The following is an 18,899-nucleotide window of genomic DNA, read 5'->3' on the forward strand; positions in this document are numbered from 1 at the left end:
ACAAAAATTCATTTATTATTTCATTGAACAACTATTTATTGAGTATCCACTGTTCTAAAAACTAGGAATATGACAGTAGGGGGCAAAAAAGACAAAATCCCTACCCTTATAAAGACAGATTCTAGTAGGAGATAGCAGTATCAAACAGATGAATAGGGAGATATATAGTATTTCTGATAGTAGCAAGTGCAACAGAGAAAACTAAGTCAGGAGTGAGAAGGAAGGAAGGAAAGGAAAGTGGGGACAATTTTAAACATGGTGGCAGGAAAGGCGGTCATTGAGAAGGTGATATTTAACAAAGATCTGAAGCAGATGAAGGAGTGAGCTGGTGGAAACGTGAAGAAAAGGGTTCCAGCAAGAAGAAATAGCAAGTGCAAAGTCCCTGAGGCAGGAACATGTGTTCCTGATGCATTTAAGGAATAGCAAGAGAGACAAAAAGTCTAGAGAAGAGACAACAAGAGGATTAACAATTAATAGTATCACAGGCATGTTATATACTCCAAAAGATTGATAATTAAAAGCAGAGCTGGAGCTGGCTCCATGGCCTAGCGGTTGTATTTGGCCTGCTCCGCTTCAGCAGCCCAGGTTTGGTTCCCAGGCATGGACCTATACCACTCGGCAGAGGCCATGCTGAGGTGGTGACCCACATACAAAATAGAGGAAGATTGGCACAAATGTCAGCTCTTGGTAAATCTTCCTCAGCAAAAAAAAAAGTGGAGCTAACTGTACTTTTGTAGTCTCCTATCACTGTTTAAGAGGTTCCCCTATGTGTCAATTTCAGAAACACCTCATACACAGGAAAGTATCTTTCACTTTAAAAGCATACATTTTTAACCCAACAAGCAAACTTGAAAATATCACCTAATTTTCTTCCCTCAACCCCCCAAAAAAAGTTTACATAAAGGAAGGAGGCTTACCCGCCGTGAAAACGTCCTCTTTTTTGTTCTTGCTGTATCCGTATATTCTCCAATCTAAGCGGACTTGGGATGAAACCAATCTCACAACCTTCTTTCACCAGCCTTCCTATCCACCAGTCATTGTTATATTTCTGGAATGCAGAAATGAAACTGCTATCAATAGTAATTCACTTATCTTCCCATTCCATTAATTAATTTCAGGGGACCAGACAAATGAAACACTATTTATCTTATATAATATTATACTATACTATATGTATAAATACTATTTATCTTATATTACACTGTATTATTTATATCTGTCGGGTCCATAGACTAAAGCAGAGGTCTGCAAACTTTTCATCTAAAGGCCAAGATAGTAAATATTTTAGGCCTCGCAGGCCATATGGTCTCAGTTGCAACCACTTGAATCTGCTGTCATAGTGCAAAAGCCGCTACAGACAATACGTGAACAAGTGAGCACGGCTGTGTTTCAATAAACGTTTTCTTTACAAAAAAGTCAGCAGGCTGGATCTGGCCTCTAGGCCATAGTTTGCCAATCCCTGGACTATAAAGTCAGGTCCTAAACTTTGGATTCCTTTGGTCCTTGTCAAGAAGCCCTAGCCAATTTTTAAGGGGTGGATTTTGTAAGGATAAACATGCATCAGTGTAACTGGAACTCTAGAAGACAAGAGAGACAAATCTGAGATGAAAGACATTTAGTAGTCTGTCATTTGTCAAAAGCTTTCAGGTAAAAATTCCACAGGACTGTCAGTAATCTACTCTCATTGGGAAAGAATTGAAATCTTCCAAATATAGGTTTGCAAATTAAGGTCTATCTTACTACTGAAGAAAAAGAAGCCTACTCTTACAGGCTAAGTATTTTATATAGGTGTGGAATTTTTGAAATAATCTCCAAATAGCCTGAAGCCCAAAGGGAACACGGGATTTCCATTTAAATAAAGTTCCACAACATGCAAACTCGGGAAAGAAACCCACACAAAGGCTTTAGGCAACACGGACAGAGTCTCTGTGAACATGTTCCTATTCAATAGGTCAGCAAAACTGCATTTGTATTTACAGGTTTGCTGAATCCTAGGGAAGAAGGCACATTTAATCCAAGCCACCTGCCTCCTGGAAGGGTTCAGCTAGGGGATTTCTAGAAAGCAGGTATCAGTCTTCTTTTTACATCCTCCAGAGATGATTCCAAAAACTTCCTTTATTGTCTTTATCAGTGTTGCACAAGATAACTCTCTCTCTTCAATCCAAAAAGTACCTATTTTTTTGGAAATGTCACAATTGTACGTAGTACACTTTGCTTAGCTCAGAGGAAAGTGGATTTATCTGTATACGTGACACTGACACATTGCGGAGGAGGAATGGATGGTTTCGTTGAATCATTGCAGCATAAAATTCTGCAGAACTTTGAGTAATTCTGAGTAACAGCCTCACACTCAAAAGCAAAAGGACACGGTTTAGGGATTTGGCTTTTATTAAACACACAGCTGCTGCTACACAAGGCACGCATGGCATGTAGTATGAGACTGCACTGAAGAGATGTGAGTCGACAACATAAAATCTTGAACAATCGAGGTCTTGGTTTCTCCCATTTTCCCATCTTTTGTTTCAGGATAACAGGCCTGAAATAACAGGCCTGTTTATTTTGGAATTAACAAAGGCAAGGGGACCCTTTTAGAATCTTTGGTGCGTATGTCTGGAGTTTAAATTTTACTGTGGTGGGGACAAAACAGACTATGAGTCATAGTTTCCTAGGGCTTAAGTTATTTCCTGAAATTAAGTTAGCCCACTGGAACACTAATTTTTTAAACGATACCCAAGTGACCTTAAAGGGCTTCCTGAAATGCTCAATGAAACTTCTCAATATTTTAACTTGGTTCTAGGAAACAGCTAAAGCAGTGAGAATCTGACTCAATGTAAATGAAAGTTCTTTGAGCTGCTTGGGAGAAAATTTTTACGTACATTCAAGAGCTTAATGCGCTCATCACTGGATGTATGTGATAAGAAGAGCTGTAGCTTTTCTAGGCGTTTAAGCTTTTCACTACTGAGAAAGTACTTAAAACAGTTCATAATGGATGGTCCTCTAGGTGATGGACAAGAGGAAAGGCTACAACTTGGTTATAGAAACGTGTTCATTTGTGTTGATGCTCCAGGAACATTTGCCAGCTTTCTGGCAAGGTCACCTTAGCGTTGGTTCCAATCCTTCTCATTTTGATTTCCCTAAAATGATTAGTGCTTTCTCTTTCTAAGATGTTTTCTTATCTGGTATTTCAAGATCTGAAAACGAGTGGCTCTAATCCACACAGGATTACCAGCTCAATTCCACACATCAAACTGCCAGACTGAAGAGAAAGTCGCTGATCAGGGAGCATAGAGATCAAAAAGCAACCCACAGGACAAATTGGCAATATTGATGGAATGGAGGAAACCATTAAGTACAGTAAGGTTGGAATGTTGGTGTGAGCGAGTGCGCATGGAACATGTGAGAACTTCTCTTACCTTTTACAGCGCTGCTTCTCCTCGGAAAGGATGGGTGGTAGGAACCACTGAATATGGTTTGGTCATTTTGTGTGTGTGTGTGTGTGTGTGTGTGAGTGAGGAAGACTGGCCCTGAGCCAATATCTGTTGCCTATCTTCCTCTTTTTGCTTGAGGAAGATTATCTCTGAGCTAACATCTGTGCCAATCTTCCTCTGTTTGATGTCAGATGCGACCACGGCGTGGCTAGGTCCATGCCAGGGCTCTGAATCTGCAAACACCGGGCCGCTGAAGTGGACCATGTGAACTTAACCACTATGCCACCAGGCCATCCCCGGTTCGGTCATTTTTGATGGGAATGGTGAGACAAAATCAACTTAGATTCAGATGCTGGGGTACATGTTTCAGGTTGAGGGTCCTTGTCTTCTAGGCAAATGTGGGTATCCTCACTCTATACACCATTGAGAAAGTGGAAGCCATCAAGTCGATGCTTCCTGAGCTTCCCGTTTCCAAGGCTCTGGCCTGTCCATGCCTGCACTCATCTTTTTCCTGCAGGTTACAATGAATAAGTGTCCTGCTTCCTATCAAAGGTTTGCCCCTCCACTCGAGGTCTGGACCCACCCTTCTTGCCTACTCAGAAACTTTACTCCTCTGCCTCTCTCTCCTTTCCCATCAATCTCTCCGTCTCTCACAGTTTGTTAATATCAGCATGTACAGGTGCTCCAATACCTCCCATCTTGAAAGAAAACCTCTTTGACTTCATACTCTCCTCAGTCTACCACCTGGTCAGTGTCAACTTCCTTGAAAGCATGGTCTACATTTGCTAAATATACTTCCCAACTCCCCATCTCCTCACCCCACATCATTTGGCTTCCATCTCCACAATTCCACACAACGGTCCCAATGACTTCCATGCTGCTGACCACCATGTTGCTAACCCAACCAACATGCATTCCTCAGTCCTCATCTTAGGTGACAGGTCACAACATTCACTGCAGCTGACTGCCTCCTCTCTTTGGACACACCCTTATCTCTCGATGTCCATTCATTGCTCTGTCCTGATTTTCCTCTTATATCTCAGGCTTCTCCTGTTCAGTTTCCTTACTTGTTTCATCTTTTCATGTACTCTCCTCTACAGGATGGAATTCCTTTGGGTTTGATCCAGGGCTGCCTTCTCTCCTTCCCATACTCTCTCTTTAGGTGACTTCTTTCATTACCACGACTTTAAATGCCACATATAAACTAATGATCCAAATTTTTATTTTGGCCCAACCCTTTCCTCTGAGCTCCAGATTCTTCTGCCTAACTTCCTACTTCATATCTCCTTTGAGATGTCCACTCCCTAACCTTCCTCCCTATCTGTCCTCTCCTGACCCTAGTCATCTCCATCCCAGTTGCTCAATTTTTAAACCTCAATTTCCCTAATCATCCTTGATTTCTCCCCCAATCTTAGTTCCTACACCTAGTACATCACCAGCGCTCTTCACTGAATTTCCACAATATATCTCAAATTTGTCTACTTCTCTCCATCTCACTGCCACTATGCTGGCTCAATCCCATTATCTCTCACCTAGAATGGTTCTATTGGTCTTCCTGATTCCATACTTATCCCACTCCAATCCATTGTCTCCACAACAGAGTAGGCTTTAAAAAAAAATAAATTCATCCCACTCCTCTGCTTTTAAAGTCTTCAGCAGCTTCTTATTACATTTAGAATAAAATCTAAGTCTTGCCATCACCTTAAGGTCCTACTTGACCTGTACCCTGCTTACTTCTACAACTCTGTCTCCTCCTACTAGGTCCCTGGCTCACTCATTCCAGCCATATGGCCTTCTTCCAGTTAATTAATTGTGCCAGGCTATTTTTCTACCTCAGGGCCTTTGTACATGCTGTTTCCACTCCCTAGAAGACATCCCTTGCTCTTTTTAAGGGTGGCTCCTCCTGATCCTTCAGGTCCCTACTTAAAGGTCACATCTCAGAAAGGCCTTCTCTGATCACCCCTATATTTAAAAGTATATAACTCCTTCATGCCTATATTTAAAAAATTTCAGCATCTGCTTCATTTTTTCCCCAAGAAGTCACAGTTTGGAATTATTTATTTTTTCATATTATCTGTCTTCCCACTAGAATTTAAGTCCATGAGGGAAAGGACTCTGTCTGCTTTGTTTATAGCTGTCAGACAACATCTACCAAGGCCTAGCACATACTAAGTGCTCAAGAACTCTGTCGTAAATGAGTGACTAAACAAATGTAGAACCTCACCCAGGTCACATGGGCACAATGCAAAGACAGTGAGACATCTGTAGACATCCAGATGTTTGACCTACTTGGTATCAAATAAGTAAAATCTTAAATATATATATATGTCTTGATGTCACTAACGCATTGTAGAATGCAGAGTTTCCAAGACAATGATTTCAAAAATTGTTATATATTTACCATGCACATCTTGTGTTAGACTGGGAAGTAAGAGCGGGTGTCTCAGTGACATTACGTGATCGCATTCCTCAGGCTCCTCCAGTCTCAGGTTTCACTTTACTGTCCTACCTTTACAGTCTCCTTTTCCTAAGGTTCAATTTCCAATGCCTCCTCCCTAGCAGAGCCAATGGAGACCATCAAGTAGGCACGTCCTCCACTGTAGGCTCCCAACCCCATCAGAAAATTCTGTGCAGAACAGGAAGTTCAAGGAAGGCGAGACTTTCCTCCTGACTCATCCTAATTCTTGTACCCATCTTCCAGATGTCATCTCCTTTCCTCTCCTCCAGCCCCTCACTCTGTCAGCTATGACTTTTCCTTTCAATATATTTCACTGGGTTCATCATCTCAGCAGGGAAAGCATGCTTAAATCTTTCCCATCCTAAAAACAAAAAAAGGAAAGCAAATTTTTAAAACAGTCCCTCAACTCTATGCTATCTTCTCCTGACTAGCACCCATTCTCCTTTTCAACTCAAAACATTTAGGAAGAACAAATTGCAATTCCTCTCCTCTGGCCTCCAGATTATGTGGGTAAAGGCCTATTAAGTATCTTCATGGGAGTTTCACAGGGCCCCAGACACAATGTACTTGAAAGCAAATTTGTAACCACGATCACCCCTGCAACAAGTCTTCTCCCCTCTCTGCCTTCTTTATTTTGACAGCTGACACCACCTTCTACCCTTTCAAGTAAGCTGGAAAAACGGGCCTCCATCCTTCACTTATCTCTGTCTCACTTTCTCCAATATCCCTTGCCTATGTGAAATCTCCCAATCCTCTCTATTTGCCCCTTAACCCTCTCTCAAAGCTGCTCCCTCTCTCCATCCTCTCTGCCACAGCCACTGTCCAGCCTCACCACATCTCCCCAGCCTCTGCAGTACTCTCTCAACCATCAGAGTGGTCATGCTAAGATACAAGGCTGGTCCATCTGTCCTTCATTTAAAATTCCTCTCCAGCCCACGGCCTGATGATAAAGTCTAGGATTCTTGCCATGGCCTAAGATGTTCTTTTTTTATCAGGCCCCTGTTTCTCTGACTTGGCCCATCCCCTGGACCACTCCCTACTTACCTCCTTCCAGCCATGCTGCATTGCTCCTGGCTGTCCCTTCCACCTCATGCCACCCTCACCCCCCATCCAGCCTGAATCCCTCAGGCTTCGCCACTTCTGTAGAGTTTTCTGGCCCCCTGATCCTCCTCCTCTCCAGCCAGGTGGTCCCTCCTGCTCTTTCTTTGGGCTCCTACAACACCCATTCAATTTGACTGTAATAGAACTTGTGATCCCACGCAGAAGCTATGTACTTGTCATTCTCTTCTACCAGACCTGGAGCTCCCTGGCAGCGGGGACAGCCAGCCTTCATCTCGGATTCCCCAGTGCCCAGCACAATGTCTGACATGAAGTAGGATTTCAACATACCTAGGTTGAGTAAATGAAAGTTTCTGATGTCACTATTCCACCTTTTGAGTTGCGAGGCCTCATGTCCTCCTTGTACTGCTCAATTCCTTAAGCTTTCTGTTTCCCAAAGTCTTCCGCCCTCTTTTTAGATTTAATACTTTAATTATTCTACTCTCTAGTGTTGGTTCCAAGGTCAAGGTCCACAGGATTATAGCCCAGATGGTTATAATTACAACATCCCTTATAAATGGTCCCTCATGGGTAGGTGCCCTGCCACCAAACTCATGTTTCCCTAAGTTGGATCCATCTGTCTACGGCTCTGCAGTCATGCAAGGTGATGAAAAGGTGACCAGAGGACCACAGGTCTATCTTAAATCCATCCTATGATGATGGTGATCCGATGTTTTAAATGTGGAATAATGCAAGCGATGATCTCAGGCATCTAAACCTCGGTGAGGATGAATGCATTTGGAAAGCCCAGCAAATTAAATGAGGTAACTTATTGGCAGCTCCTCAAGGCTCCTCTCCATTTAGTTTGGCTCAGAGCTGATTCCTGGCTCTGGCCTTGTGGCAGGTTAAGGGACGCAGAGTGTCCTACATTTACCTCTTTAATGTGTAGAAAGTCCTTGGCATCAAAGGAGATGGCCGTGCTTGGAACAGGCACATCCTCGTCCAAGGCCCCACAGTAGCTCACGTTCGTCTTCACAGCAAATGCTACAGGTTTGGACTGGAGACAGAACCACAGGATAAGGATGGAGGAAGAAAACAGAGGAGGACTTTTCATATTGAAAAGTACAATAAGATAATTGACAGTACCAGGCAGTACAGGAAATCACTTTCCAAAGAGGGATCTCTAATGGGTTTCACATTCCCAGGCAGCATTGAGAAAGCTACAGAGATGACTCTGAAAATGATTCATTCCTAGCAGCCCAACCATTTCCCCCTCCTGTGGTATCTTCCAACCACCCAAAGCACCATGCCCTAAAGTATTAGGAGGGATAGAAAGGCAAGGAAGGGCAGCCTGCTTTGTCCTCTAGTTATAAAACTTATGTTATTCTAAATGATAACAGACATCCCCACCCTTGGGATACAGGAAATGTGTGCTGGGTCTTAAACAAAAAGGTAGTGGAGGAGTAAAATAAATATTTTTGAAATAGCTGCAGATCTTAAATTGTGTGGAATCCCCCTCAACAGAATACGTTGCCCTGCCAGAGAAAAGAAAGGTCAGTCAGGGGTAGACAAGAAGGGTGGGGCTGCTCACACATCACCTTCTCTCGATCGAGCAAAAGCTGGGTCTGAAACTCTTGTTGGACAAATTCCTCCCCAGAAAGTGCTCTTGGGCTGACACAGCCTTTCGGCAGCTAAGCAAATCACCAGCCTAAGCTAATAGTGTTGCCAGTGACATCTGGGTGACCACAGTGGCCACAAAACAGACTCTGAAAGAAAACTAAAACAAAAATCAGCCACAAATGAGCATATGAGGTTCCTGCAGTCCTGGGTTGCTTTGCTGTTGGCTCACTTACTCATGCTGGGAACTGACAGGGGAGCAACAGTTGAGGAAGGACCCGAGTTAAGAGTCTCATTGATGTCCCTTCACAGGCACTGCCCCAACACCCCTTCCGCCAGCCAAGCACAGAGACGGCGGGTGCCAGAGCAAAGGCAGACACCTCACCACCTGCAACATTCTCCTCTTACTGCTTTTTTAAAGATTTTACTGGAAAAATAGAAAAGAGAAGGAATTCTCTTGGTCTGAGCTTCGGTTTTTCTTCCAAAAATTAGAAAGATTGGATCAATGTGCCTTAGGAGTCTGCCATGGAGAGGCGGACATGAACCCTGTTTTATATTTGCATACACTTTCATTTGACAAAAGGGTCTGTGCTTAAAAAAAAAAAAACGGTAGGAAAGACACCGAATAGGAGGTCTCTAGTGACTCTTCTGGTTCTAACACTCAAAAATGCAGTTTGTTCCTTCTTGCCTCCTGTGGGTGCAGACACGCCGATGCGGGCCTCTCCCTGTGGAGCATGCGAAGGTCCATTTTGGCAATGCCTCTTATTGCTCATCTTTGCTGAAATGCTAATAGTTGTTCAAGTTCTGAACTTCACGCTGAATCTGGGAAGGCAGATTAAAACCAAGAAGGAAGAGCAGAGAGACCAATGTGGAGACCCACAGAACACTAGTGCACGTGTGGCCTGTAAGGTAGGCTGATGTCATGGAGACCAGGTGGAGAGCCAGGACCTCAGAAGGCTCTCTGCCAACATCGGGAGTGACAAGCTTGCTACTGGCCACAATGGCTAAGTTGGGAGATGACCAATAATTTTCACCACCAAATCAAACACGAAAGGACGAAGGGTCAGTGTCTCAGGAAATGGCACCCTGGGAATGCTACTAACCTCTCTTAGGTTCAAAGGATCAGGGAAGCTTGCAATGTGGTACCTGATCAGGGTGATCATAAAATGATTATTCCAGAGAAATCTGAGGCAGGGGAAGAGTAGCTGATACCTGCTGAGCAACATGCCACTTTGGAACCAAAGAGGAACAAGACAGTCACCTTTGCTCTCTCAAGCTGGATAGCGGCTTGCTGCTCTCTCTCCTGCCGAATCGCTTCCCGATCCTCTTCCAAAGAGACATCAGAGTCAGACGGCCTGCTTGTGTAGGAATCCGCTGAACCCTGGAAAGGAAAACCCGGAGTAGTTTAAATGAGGTGATGTGGAGCTTCTTAGAGTGTCACATCCATTACAGCATCCTGGAGAGAGTTCTTTTCATTTGCATAGAACTTGATGCATACGGTCTGTGCCTTTTTGCAGATACAAATTTAGACGGCAGAATATAGTTAAGCGTCTGAGTAATTCGGAAGGTAGCAATGTTGTGAAGGAAAATATTTTGACTAGATTAAGTGCTAGGAAGTAAACTGCAATGAAAATTATGTGATATTCAGCCCCAATTCTTCTTGTTTTGTGCTATCTTTATATTAAGCCCATATTCATTTGTGGAACTGGAGTTTCATTTCATTCTCTCTTCTATACATACATCTAAACGAAAAAGAGACTCAGCCTATTACAAGAGCTAAATCCTATCTGTATCTTGGGTTACAGATGATCGATTTGTCTAAGATTTTAACACAGCAAAGCAGAAGCCTGCAATAGTAAACTGATTTTCCAGTTCCAATGTTGACACCATTGAACTCTTTCACTATTAAAGCTTCAATCATCCTGCAGCAGCCACACTTGGTCACCATGGCCACCAAGCCATGAACCTTGAGGATGAAAACAAGGATGTCCTCAAATGAAGCCCATGCCTAGAATGGCTATTTGAATAACACTGAAATCCAGCCTGAGTAATACGGCCAAGGGACTGGGGGTGCCCCTCATCTCTTGGTGCTCACTCCATAAGAAGAGATGAAAATAAAAAACAAACAAATAAACAAAAGAACCCAACCCTGGAAGTTTGCCTTCTGGTTGCTAAAGGAACATCATCCTTACAAATTCCTTAAGCTGGCATTAGAAGCTGATATTTGCATAGATGATGATATTTACACAGCAGAAGTATCGATAGGCATGTTTCATAAATCATGCACAGGTTTTGAAAAGCATAGACCTATCCATATAGCTGAGAATTTGCTATCCATCACAAAAAAAAGAACTCTAAGACTGGCTGTCTGCTGAAATGGGCCCTTCGGAAGTTTTTCTAAACTTAGAAATGTTAGGGTCTGTTTGCTTATACATTATCCGTGAATTTGCTGCCTGTAAGGGTAGCTCTGCCTCTCAGTGAAGGGTATCATTCTAGCTGGGGTGATCTCTCCCACCATAAAACATCCTAGCACAGATTTTCCTGGCAGTCTAGAACAATTAACTCCTAGTTAGAGGTTTTATCAGGGTACCCAGTAGAACCCTGGTTCTAAATTCTGCCTCCAAAACTCACTTTTGAAAACTTTACACAAGTTACTAGATCATTCCAAGCCTCAGTCTTCTCATCTGTACAATGTGACATTGTCTGCTTCACAGGATTAAATGACATAAGACATAAGGAACAGCTAGCATCTATTGAGCCCTCACTATAGCACCAGCATGGGACCAGGTGCTTTGCACACCTTATCTCACTGAATCCTTACGGCAGTGGGAAGCTGGGATTCAAACTTCCATACTCCGGCCTTACAGCCAGCAGTTTCAAACCCTACACTGAGCTGCGCTTGATAATAAAATATTTACTCCAGGATCTGGCACATAGTAGGCACATAATAAACAGCCATTCTCACCCCCGTTTTCTAGTGCTGACATTTCTACATTAAATTTTAAAAAATGAATTGAGATTCTAAGCCTTTTTCAACTCAATTATAACATATATATGGCCAAAAGCCCATCTTAAAATGTATCCATTTTTCTTATAGTATTTACTGCATAGAAAACATTGTAAGTTTTTTTTTCCCAGCTTGTTGAGATATACCTGACATATAACATTGTGTAAATGTGTTGATTTGAAACACTTATATATTGCAAAATAATTACACTCTAAGTTTGATAACTGCAACGTGTCCAAGTCTACGCCTTTTATGCAGCACTTTTGAAAGTACTCTTTACAGAGGAAATACATTTGTTAATCAAATTATAACCAAATTCCTCTGTGCAAATCTACCGGGCAAAAATCTGGACCTACAAAATGGATAAATACAGGGTGACCATTTTATAGATGCATTCATTGCTTTAAAAAAGAGCTACATTGAAATCCTTCAAAACAGAGAGTTCTCTCAGAACACATCTTTGGTCCAAATTATGGTACCGTACATAAAATCCAGAGTAAGAGAGAAAAGAAATAACGTTTCTAAAATATATATGAAAACAGTTTTGAGTTAGTTCTAGGTGATACTTTGCTGAAATGCGATATGTACAGTAATCATTTTAAGGTGGTGGACTGGCTGCGTGAAGATGTCGGGACCCTAAAGTGATCATGGAAGGAGGCACTTGCCTTGTTTTGGAAACACGTGCTGAGGAAGGCTAATGATTACAATTCACAAGAAAGCAGGTTGCCCTCTGGAGCAGTGAGTCAAACAGCTAAAATCCACAATCTACTGTTGACACTAGGAGATGGCTAATTTCCTGAAACTACCTTAATGACTTTTCAAATCCTGGCATTCAGTCATCTCTGAGCGCACAAAAAATGACTGAAGGACTCCTGCAAATGAATTTTATTTGAAATGTGAACAAGGTTGTAAGAATTTCAAAATCACTTAAAAGCTCTAGTATTGCCCAATATGTAAAAGCAGAAGCTTCTGTTTACTTCTCTATTTCTAAGAATACTGGTAGAGAGAAAAATAAAGCACTGTGATATCCATCTTCATAATTACAGCCTTATATCACCACAATGCTTACTCTGGGTTTTTTTCAATGACATCTACATTTCTTTGAATATGGAAATGATTGCTGTTGTCTCTCTCGGTCCTAGGGAAAGCAGAGGTCCAACATCAAGAGCCCAAATTTGGTCCATAGACATATTCTGCTGGCTTGGCACAGAATTGTTTTCTTGTTTTTATTTATTTTTAGTTTGCTTCAATTGGTTAAAAGAGAGTATAGACATATCCCAGGAGAAAAGAAGGAAAAAGGAAAAGAAAAGGATCCAGGATATTTACAAAGGCACAGAGAGAAGAGCAAGAGAGCCAGAGAGGCAAGAGGAGACTGCTGGGCTGGACAAGAAGAAAGATCAGGAAGGGAAGGGGCTATAGCAGACTTGGTAAGTAAGACTGGAGGTTTGCAGCAGGATTTTCCAGGATCTGGTTAAACATTTATGATCATAAACAGGGAAATAGCAAGAAGAAAATAATGCTGGATGCTAAGAGGACAGAACTGAAGACGTAAAGGTTACTAATTCTGGTCAAAGTTGGAAACTGCAATCTCACCAGCTTTTCATTTTCCAGAATTCCATTTCATAAATTAGGCAAGGAGCGAGCTAACCAATGTATCAACTGAGCCAAACCTGGGCTGTTAAGCCACGTGCAAGAGGCAGCACAGTGGCTAGTCTCTCAAAAATTCCTAAGCAGACACCATTACAAGTCACATCTTGGAGTCTCCAATGAACCAACTAAGTTGGGAAAAAAAGGGAAACCATTGCTCCAAGTCTCTTCATATATATATATGTCATTTTAAAAGCTATAAAATAATGTACCCTATTGAACATCAAAAGAAAGAAACCCGTATCTTTCCATTAACATAAGGCCCAGACTCCTTTTTCTTTCTTATTCAATATTGAAAACAGATTCCAGCCTCATGCTTTTCATGAATCTTCTTGAGTACAAAATACAAAACGCCGATGGAAACATTAGAAAATCAGTTTACTGTTGTCCTGGGAGAAGGAAAGTGATCTCAAGTCGAACAATGGAAGGGCTTCTTCTCATGCCAGAGAAAGGGGGCATGATGTAGGTGGGAGAGCCGCCATGGCTTTTGGGGCCAAGCAGTATTGGGTTTGACACTGTTGCCAGTTCTTGTTGGTTGTGGATCTCGGGCAAGCTAATTTAACTTTCTGAGTCTCAATTTCCTCTCCTGTGAAATGAGGATAATAATACATACCTTGTAGAGTTTCCCTGTGCTTGATTTGAGATGAAACATCATTTCTTTCACTATCATGGGGGAAATTCAGGAAATGCCAGCAGTTAATCTTTGACTCACTAATTAAAGTTTTTGGCAGATTTTTCTTTTTCTTTTTTTTTTTAAAGATTTTATTGTTTTCCTTTTTCTCCCCAAAGTCCCCCGGTACATAGTTGTACATTTTTCGTTGTGGTTCCTTCTAGTTGTGGCATGTGGGACGCTGCCTCAGCGTGGTTTGATGAGCAGTGCCATGTCCGCGCCCAGGATTCGAACCGACGAAACACTGGGCCACCTGCAGCAGAGCGCATGAACTTAACACTCGGCCATGGGGCCAGCCCCTGGCAGATTTTTCAACACTAACTTTTTGGCTACTCTAGAGTTCTGGGATTTATATCATTTTTTTTTTTTTTTTAAACAGCTTTATAGGAGCCAGCCCCGTGGCCAAGTGGTTAAGTTTGCGTGCTCCACTTCGGTGGCTCAGGGTTTCACCAGTTCCAACGCTGGGCGCAGACATGGCACTGCTCATCAAGCCATGCTGAGGTGGCATCCCAAATTCCACAACTAGAGGGACCCACAACTAAAAAGACATAACTATGTACCCAGGGGGCTTTGGGGAGAAAAAGGAAAAAATTTTTTAAATCTTAAAAAAAAAGCTTTATTGAGGTATAATTCATATATCATAATTTTCACACATTTTAAATGTACAATTCAATGGTTTTTACAAATTTATAGAACACAATTTATACCACAATCTAATATGAGAACATTTCTACCACCTCCAAAGAAACTTCGCGCCCATCTGCAGTCACTCTCCATTCCCACCTCTAGACCCGGTTATCCACTTATCCTTTTTAAACTTAAATAGACTTTCTCTTTTTATGAGTAATTTTAGTATTTAGATATGTCATGAAATTAGAGCAAAGAGAAGGGAGACTATACAAATGTTTGATTTTAAAATGCATTAATACTGGATAGAACCTTGCTATTGTCGGAACTATTGGGTTTCATGGTCAGTCTTGTCAGTCATGGTCAGTGGGACCCTCACTTCCTAGCTTAGCTGTCCATTCATTCGCTGGACACTGACCATCTGTCAGGTTCTGTAGTGGCCACTACCTGAGAGGAGAACTGCTGAACATTTCTGAGATTCTTTCCTCATTTGCAAAATGGTCATAAAACCCTTCAGGGTTATTTTTGGGAATTAACAAGATACATGGTACAGCATAGTGTACAAGCATAATGCTGGCACATACTAAAGCAGTGCTGTTGAAGAGAACTTTCTGCAATGACGAATATACTCTGTATAGGCACTGTCCAATATGGTAGCCACTAGTCACCTATGGTTATGAAGCCCTTGAAATGTGACTAGTGAGAGCGAAGAACTGAATTTCAAATTTAATTTTTAAATTTTTAAAATTTCATTTCATTTTAATTAATTTAAATTTAAATACCCCACATGTGTAACTAGCGCAGTACTAGACACTCCAAATGTCAGTTTCACTTCCAGATCAGGCAAGTAAATGTTAAACTTGGGTATAAATTTGGTTATTTTAATAGTTGAATTAAATGGACTAAGTGACAGTGGAACGTCCAGAGAAACATATAACCCCACAATGGATTTGAGCCTGTCTCTCCACTGAGCTCGCAATGACCTGACGATGCACTCTTCCACACGGCAGAAGGAACAAAGCCCTTCATTCAATGCTTTCCCGGATTTCCCAGGGTGGATGGGTGAATAACCCACTCACAAAGCTGCCCTGGGTAAAAAGGTCTCTTAGGCGACCATTATCTTTACAGGCCAGCCTCTCACTTTCTTGCAGATGCTTTTTCTCCAAACACATCCAGAGCTCTTTGCTAGGGCACCAAGCCTGGCAAGGTCCAGGCTGCGTCTCCAAGTATACAGGCCTGGGCAGGGTCTGGCACACAGGAGAACCTCAAGTTTGCTGAAACAAAGGCACTCTCATTCCCATCAAAATCTATCTATTCTTTGTTCCATGATTTTAAGCTCTTCCAGGGTAGTTGGTTAATTGACCAAGGTTTATGCTTACTTGATGTGATGTTCATTGTTAGCAATCCCACCCCTATAACGTTGAGATCTTTTTATTAGGGTTGTGGTTTTAAATGGCTTAACCCAGAGCACTGGATAATGTATACATTTCCAGCACTTTCGCAGAACAAGGAACTTTTGAAATTATACCTTAGAGATGACAACTTAACTTTGCTCTAAGCTATCTTGTACTGTTTCTTGTAAATAGGAGGTCTTGAAAAATGTGAGTTGAAAGAATAAAACAAGCTCTGCTTAATAACCACTGCAGTCCACTTTTATTGGACAGAAGACCTAAAGTTCAATCGCAGCCATTAATCTGATTAAGCTTCATTTTTATGCTTCAAAGAGCAGTCAAGGGCAACACAGGAGTATGTTCTTATAAGGCCATAAAGAGAAGGGGAAGAGAATGAATGTTTACTCATCTGTCGCTTTATGTGAGTCACTAACTTATGGACTCTGAATTATCACATCAATCCGATGAAGTAGGTTATGATTATCCCCATTTTAAAGATGAAGCATCTGAGGCTCAGACAGGCAATAAGAACTTCCCCGACACTATCAGAGGGCCCCACGCAGGGGCAGGAGTGGGGGCCGACTCTTTTTTTTCATTTCCCCTACAAAATCTGATGCAAAAACTTACATTAAAATGTCAAACATTTTAGTTGCCTTCAGTACAACAAAACAACATTCTGCAATATTTTGTTAACATTGTTCATGCACCAAAATCTCACTAATTTGGAATGATGGATGTAGGTAAATAAACAGTAATCCGAGAACATGGAAAGTGAGCTGCAGACTGCTTTTCAAAAGACATATTTGCTATTTTTAAGTCCACACGGTATCTCTAGATTATCAAGGTTTTGGTTTGTGAATTTCTTTGAGCTTCTATTTTAAAGACAGGATTTTCACTCAGCAGTTTAGTTACTGGTAGGAGATTCTAAGGGACCCTTAAGAGTTTTCTTTTTCTCTTAAGTGATAACTCCTCCAATTGTGTTTACACTACTTTACAGATTATTTCTTATAATTCAATTATAATTATATATAAATATATTGTTAAAAACAAAGTACAGGCTTTGTCTGAATTCTCTCACTAATGGAATCCAAATTAATGGGTTCTATTATAAGTGTTTTATGGAATTTACTTAAAAGGAAGTAATATTCATTTAGAAAACTTAGCCAACTTTACCCTTCTTCTTACATTGACTAGTTTGGCAATTCTGTAATTGCCTGATTTTGGATAGGTATTTCTTTCAACTGCCAGTCCAAGGAGCCCCATTAATGAAGATAAAATAACAGCAGAAGAATTTCAACTGACTTCACAATACAAAGAGGGAGGGGACAAAAAGGTCCAGATGGAAACGGATGGGAAATCTGTACCAGCCAAGGCCCCTTAGGTGCTTGTGGGAAAAGAGAAGTTGAAATGTGGGCTAACAGCAGATTTACAAGTTAAATCAATGGTCATGGTGGTAACAGGTGGCATGTTCCTTTTATATTGGGTTACTATAAGAATTGCAATTTTATGTAGTTCAACCTAATACGCTGGGAGAACAAAAAAAGACAAAGATTACCTTATATGGATGCCCTTTGGCAAAAACTGCTTTGATAATCAGTGCATAATATTGTACAAATATGTAAGAAGTACTACATCAATGAACACAATTAGCAATAAATCAAAACCCTTCTGTGAGACTAAAGAGTAACAGATGTTGAAAGAAGTCATGATCATTTTTTGCATTCAATAAGAACTTTATCCTTATGGTAGGGATGGTGAGATTATGGAGCTCATTCTCCTTCTGAGAAAGGGAAGGTGATTATCAGCTGGGAGAAGGTGGCCTCAAGCAATCAAGCTTTACCACGTACAGGCCACAGAAAAAACATCATGGGACATTGAGCAGCCACCCCAGGAACCAGCCCTGCCTGGTCAAAACTTAGAGAGAGCTTCTGACCAATCCATGTGACACACGTGAGTGCCTGGGCAGCTACACCTGGCTGATTCCAGGGCTGGCACCTGTAAGCATTAGCCACAGCACAAGGTCTTCACTCAAGGGCAGCAGCTCGAGCTGCACTAATCTAGTTTCAGCAGAGATATTAAGAAGGAAATGTCAGTATTTGCTCGGGAAATCCTGCATGTGCTGCCGGTAGATGCAGAGCTGCATACTGATGAGGAGACTAATAGTTTCTTGTAAATGTGGACCTCTATGACTGTTCTGGAAAAGCGATTGACTGAGAAGTGCTTCCATCTCACATTCCCTGAGAATGGTTTACAATGTAGCCCACAAAACACTACTTTTACATTGTGGTCAATTTTCTTGAGAGTCATATTAGAGATACCATAACAGTAAATATGTTTCTGCTGAAAGTAGCTTCAGGCAATCACTTTTATCTTTAAAGAAAAAAAAAAGACTTCCCCTTCTGGCATATAAAGGCAGGAATACTATAGGTTGGTTTAAAAGAGAAGAAGAAAGTAGAGAAAGAACTTGAACCCGTTCGCGTGTCATTTCTGTAGACTCAGAAACTGTTTGATGAAAAATTATCTTTAATTCTTTGGAAATATTTCTTATTCATAAAGTTCCTTATTAAGGGAAGGCGTGTTAGCTAAAAGAACGTAGGTGTGTCTCAAGAACAGACATGCTTCCCCTAGAGACGGCTACAGGTATAACAGAAGCCAGAGTGAAGCTCGCACACCGACTCAGGTGGAGCTCATGTCTCATCTATCAGCTTTTGTTGTCCTCAGAGGGCCCAGCACAAAGCTTTGCACCTCACAGGAGCTTAAAACTATCCACCGAATGAAGAGTGAATGAGGAGGCCTCAGAGGGAGGGAGAAAAACATAAATGCAGTGCCTAGCAATGCCCAGACTTCACCCAAAGGAAGTATACACTTCCTGCCTCCAGGCATTGCTGGAAACCACGCTGGAAAGAACAGTAAAAAACAAAGTCAATGCCAACTTGACAAAATGATATGAAAGTTGATTTGGAAAAATTAATACTCAAACATTTTTCAGAAAAAATGTTAGAATAAAGAAGAATTA

At 41.5% G+C, this 18,899-nt stretch overlaps 1 protein-coding gene across 12 annotated transcripts in view; it reads right to left on the bottom strand.

Annotated features, from left to right (window-relative positions):
* The window catches only part of CACNB4 (calcium voltage-gated channel auxiliary subunit beta 4), a 241,338-nt gene that overhangs the window by 38,421 nt on the left and 184,018 nt on the right, over positions 1-18,899 (bottom strand). For 8 of the 12 annotated variants that reach the window (XM_023622907.2, XM_023622908.2, XM_070240950.1 and 5 more), the window contains 3 exons: positions 9,803-9,922; positions 7,859-7,981; positions 918-1,048 (listed from right to left, as the gene is read on the bottom strand). In XM_023622907.2, the coding sequence (XP_023478675.1) occupies positions 918-1,048; positions 7,859-7,981; positions 9,803-9,922 (374 nt within the window). Of the gene's footprint in view, positions 1-917; positions 1,068-7,858; positions 7,982-9,802; positions 9,923-18,899 lie in introns of all 12 variants that reach the window. The other 4 variants (XM_070240948.1, XM_070240947.1, XM_070240946.1 and 1 more) reach the window with 1 other exon arrangement.

Source organism: Equus caballus, chromosome 18 (assembly GCF_041296265.1).
Source record: "Equus caballus isolate H_3958 breed thoroughbred chromosome 18, TB-T2T, whole genome shotgun sequence".
Lineage (NCBI taxonomy): Eukaryota > Metazoa > Chordata > Mammalia > Perissodactyla > Equidae > Equus > Equus caballus.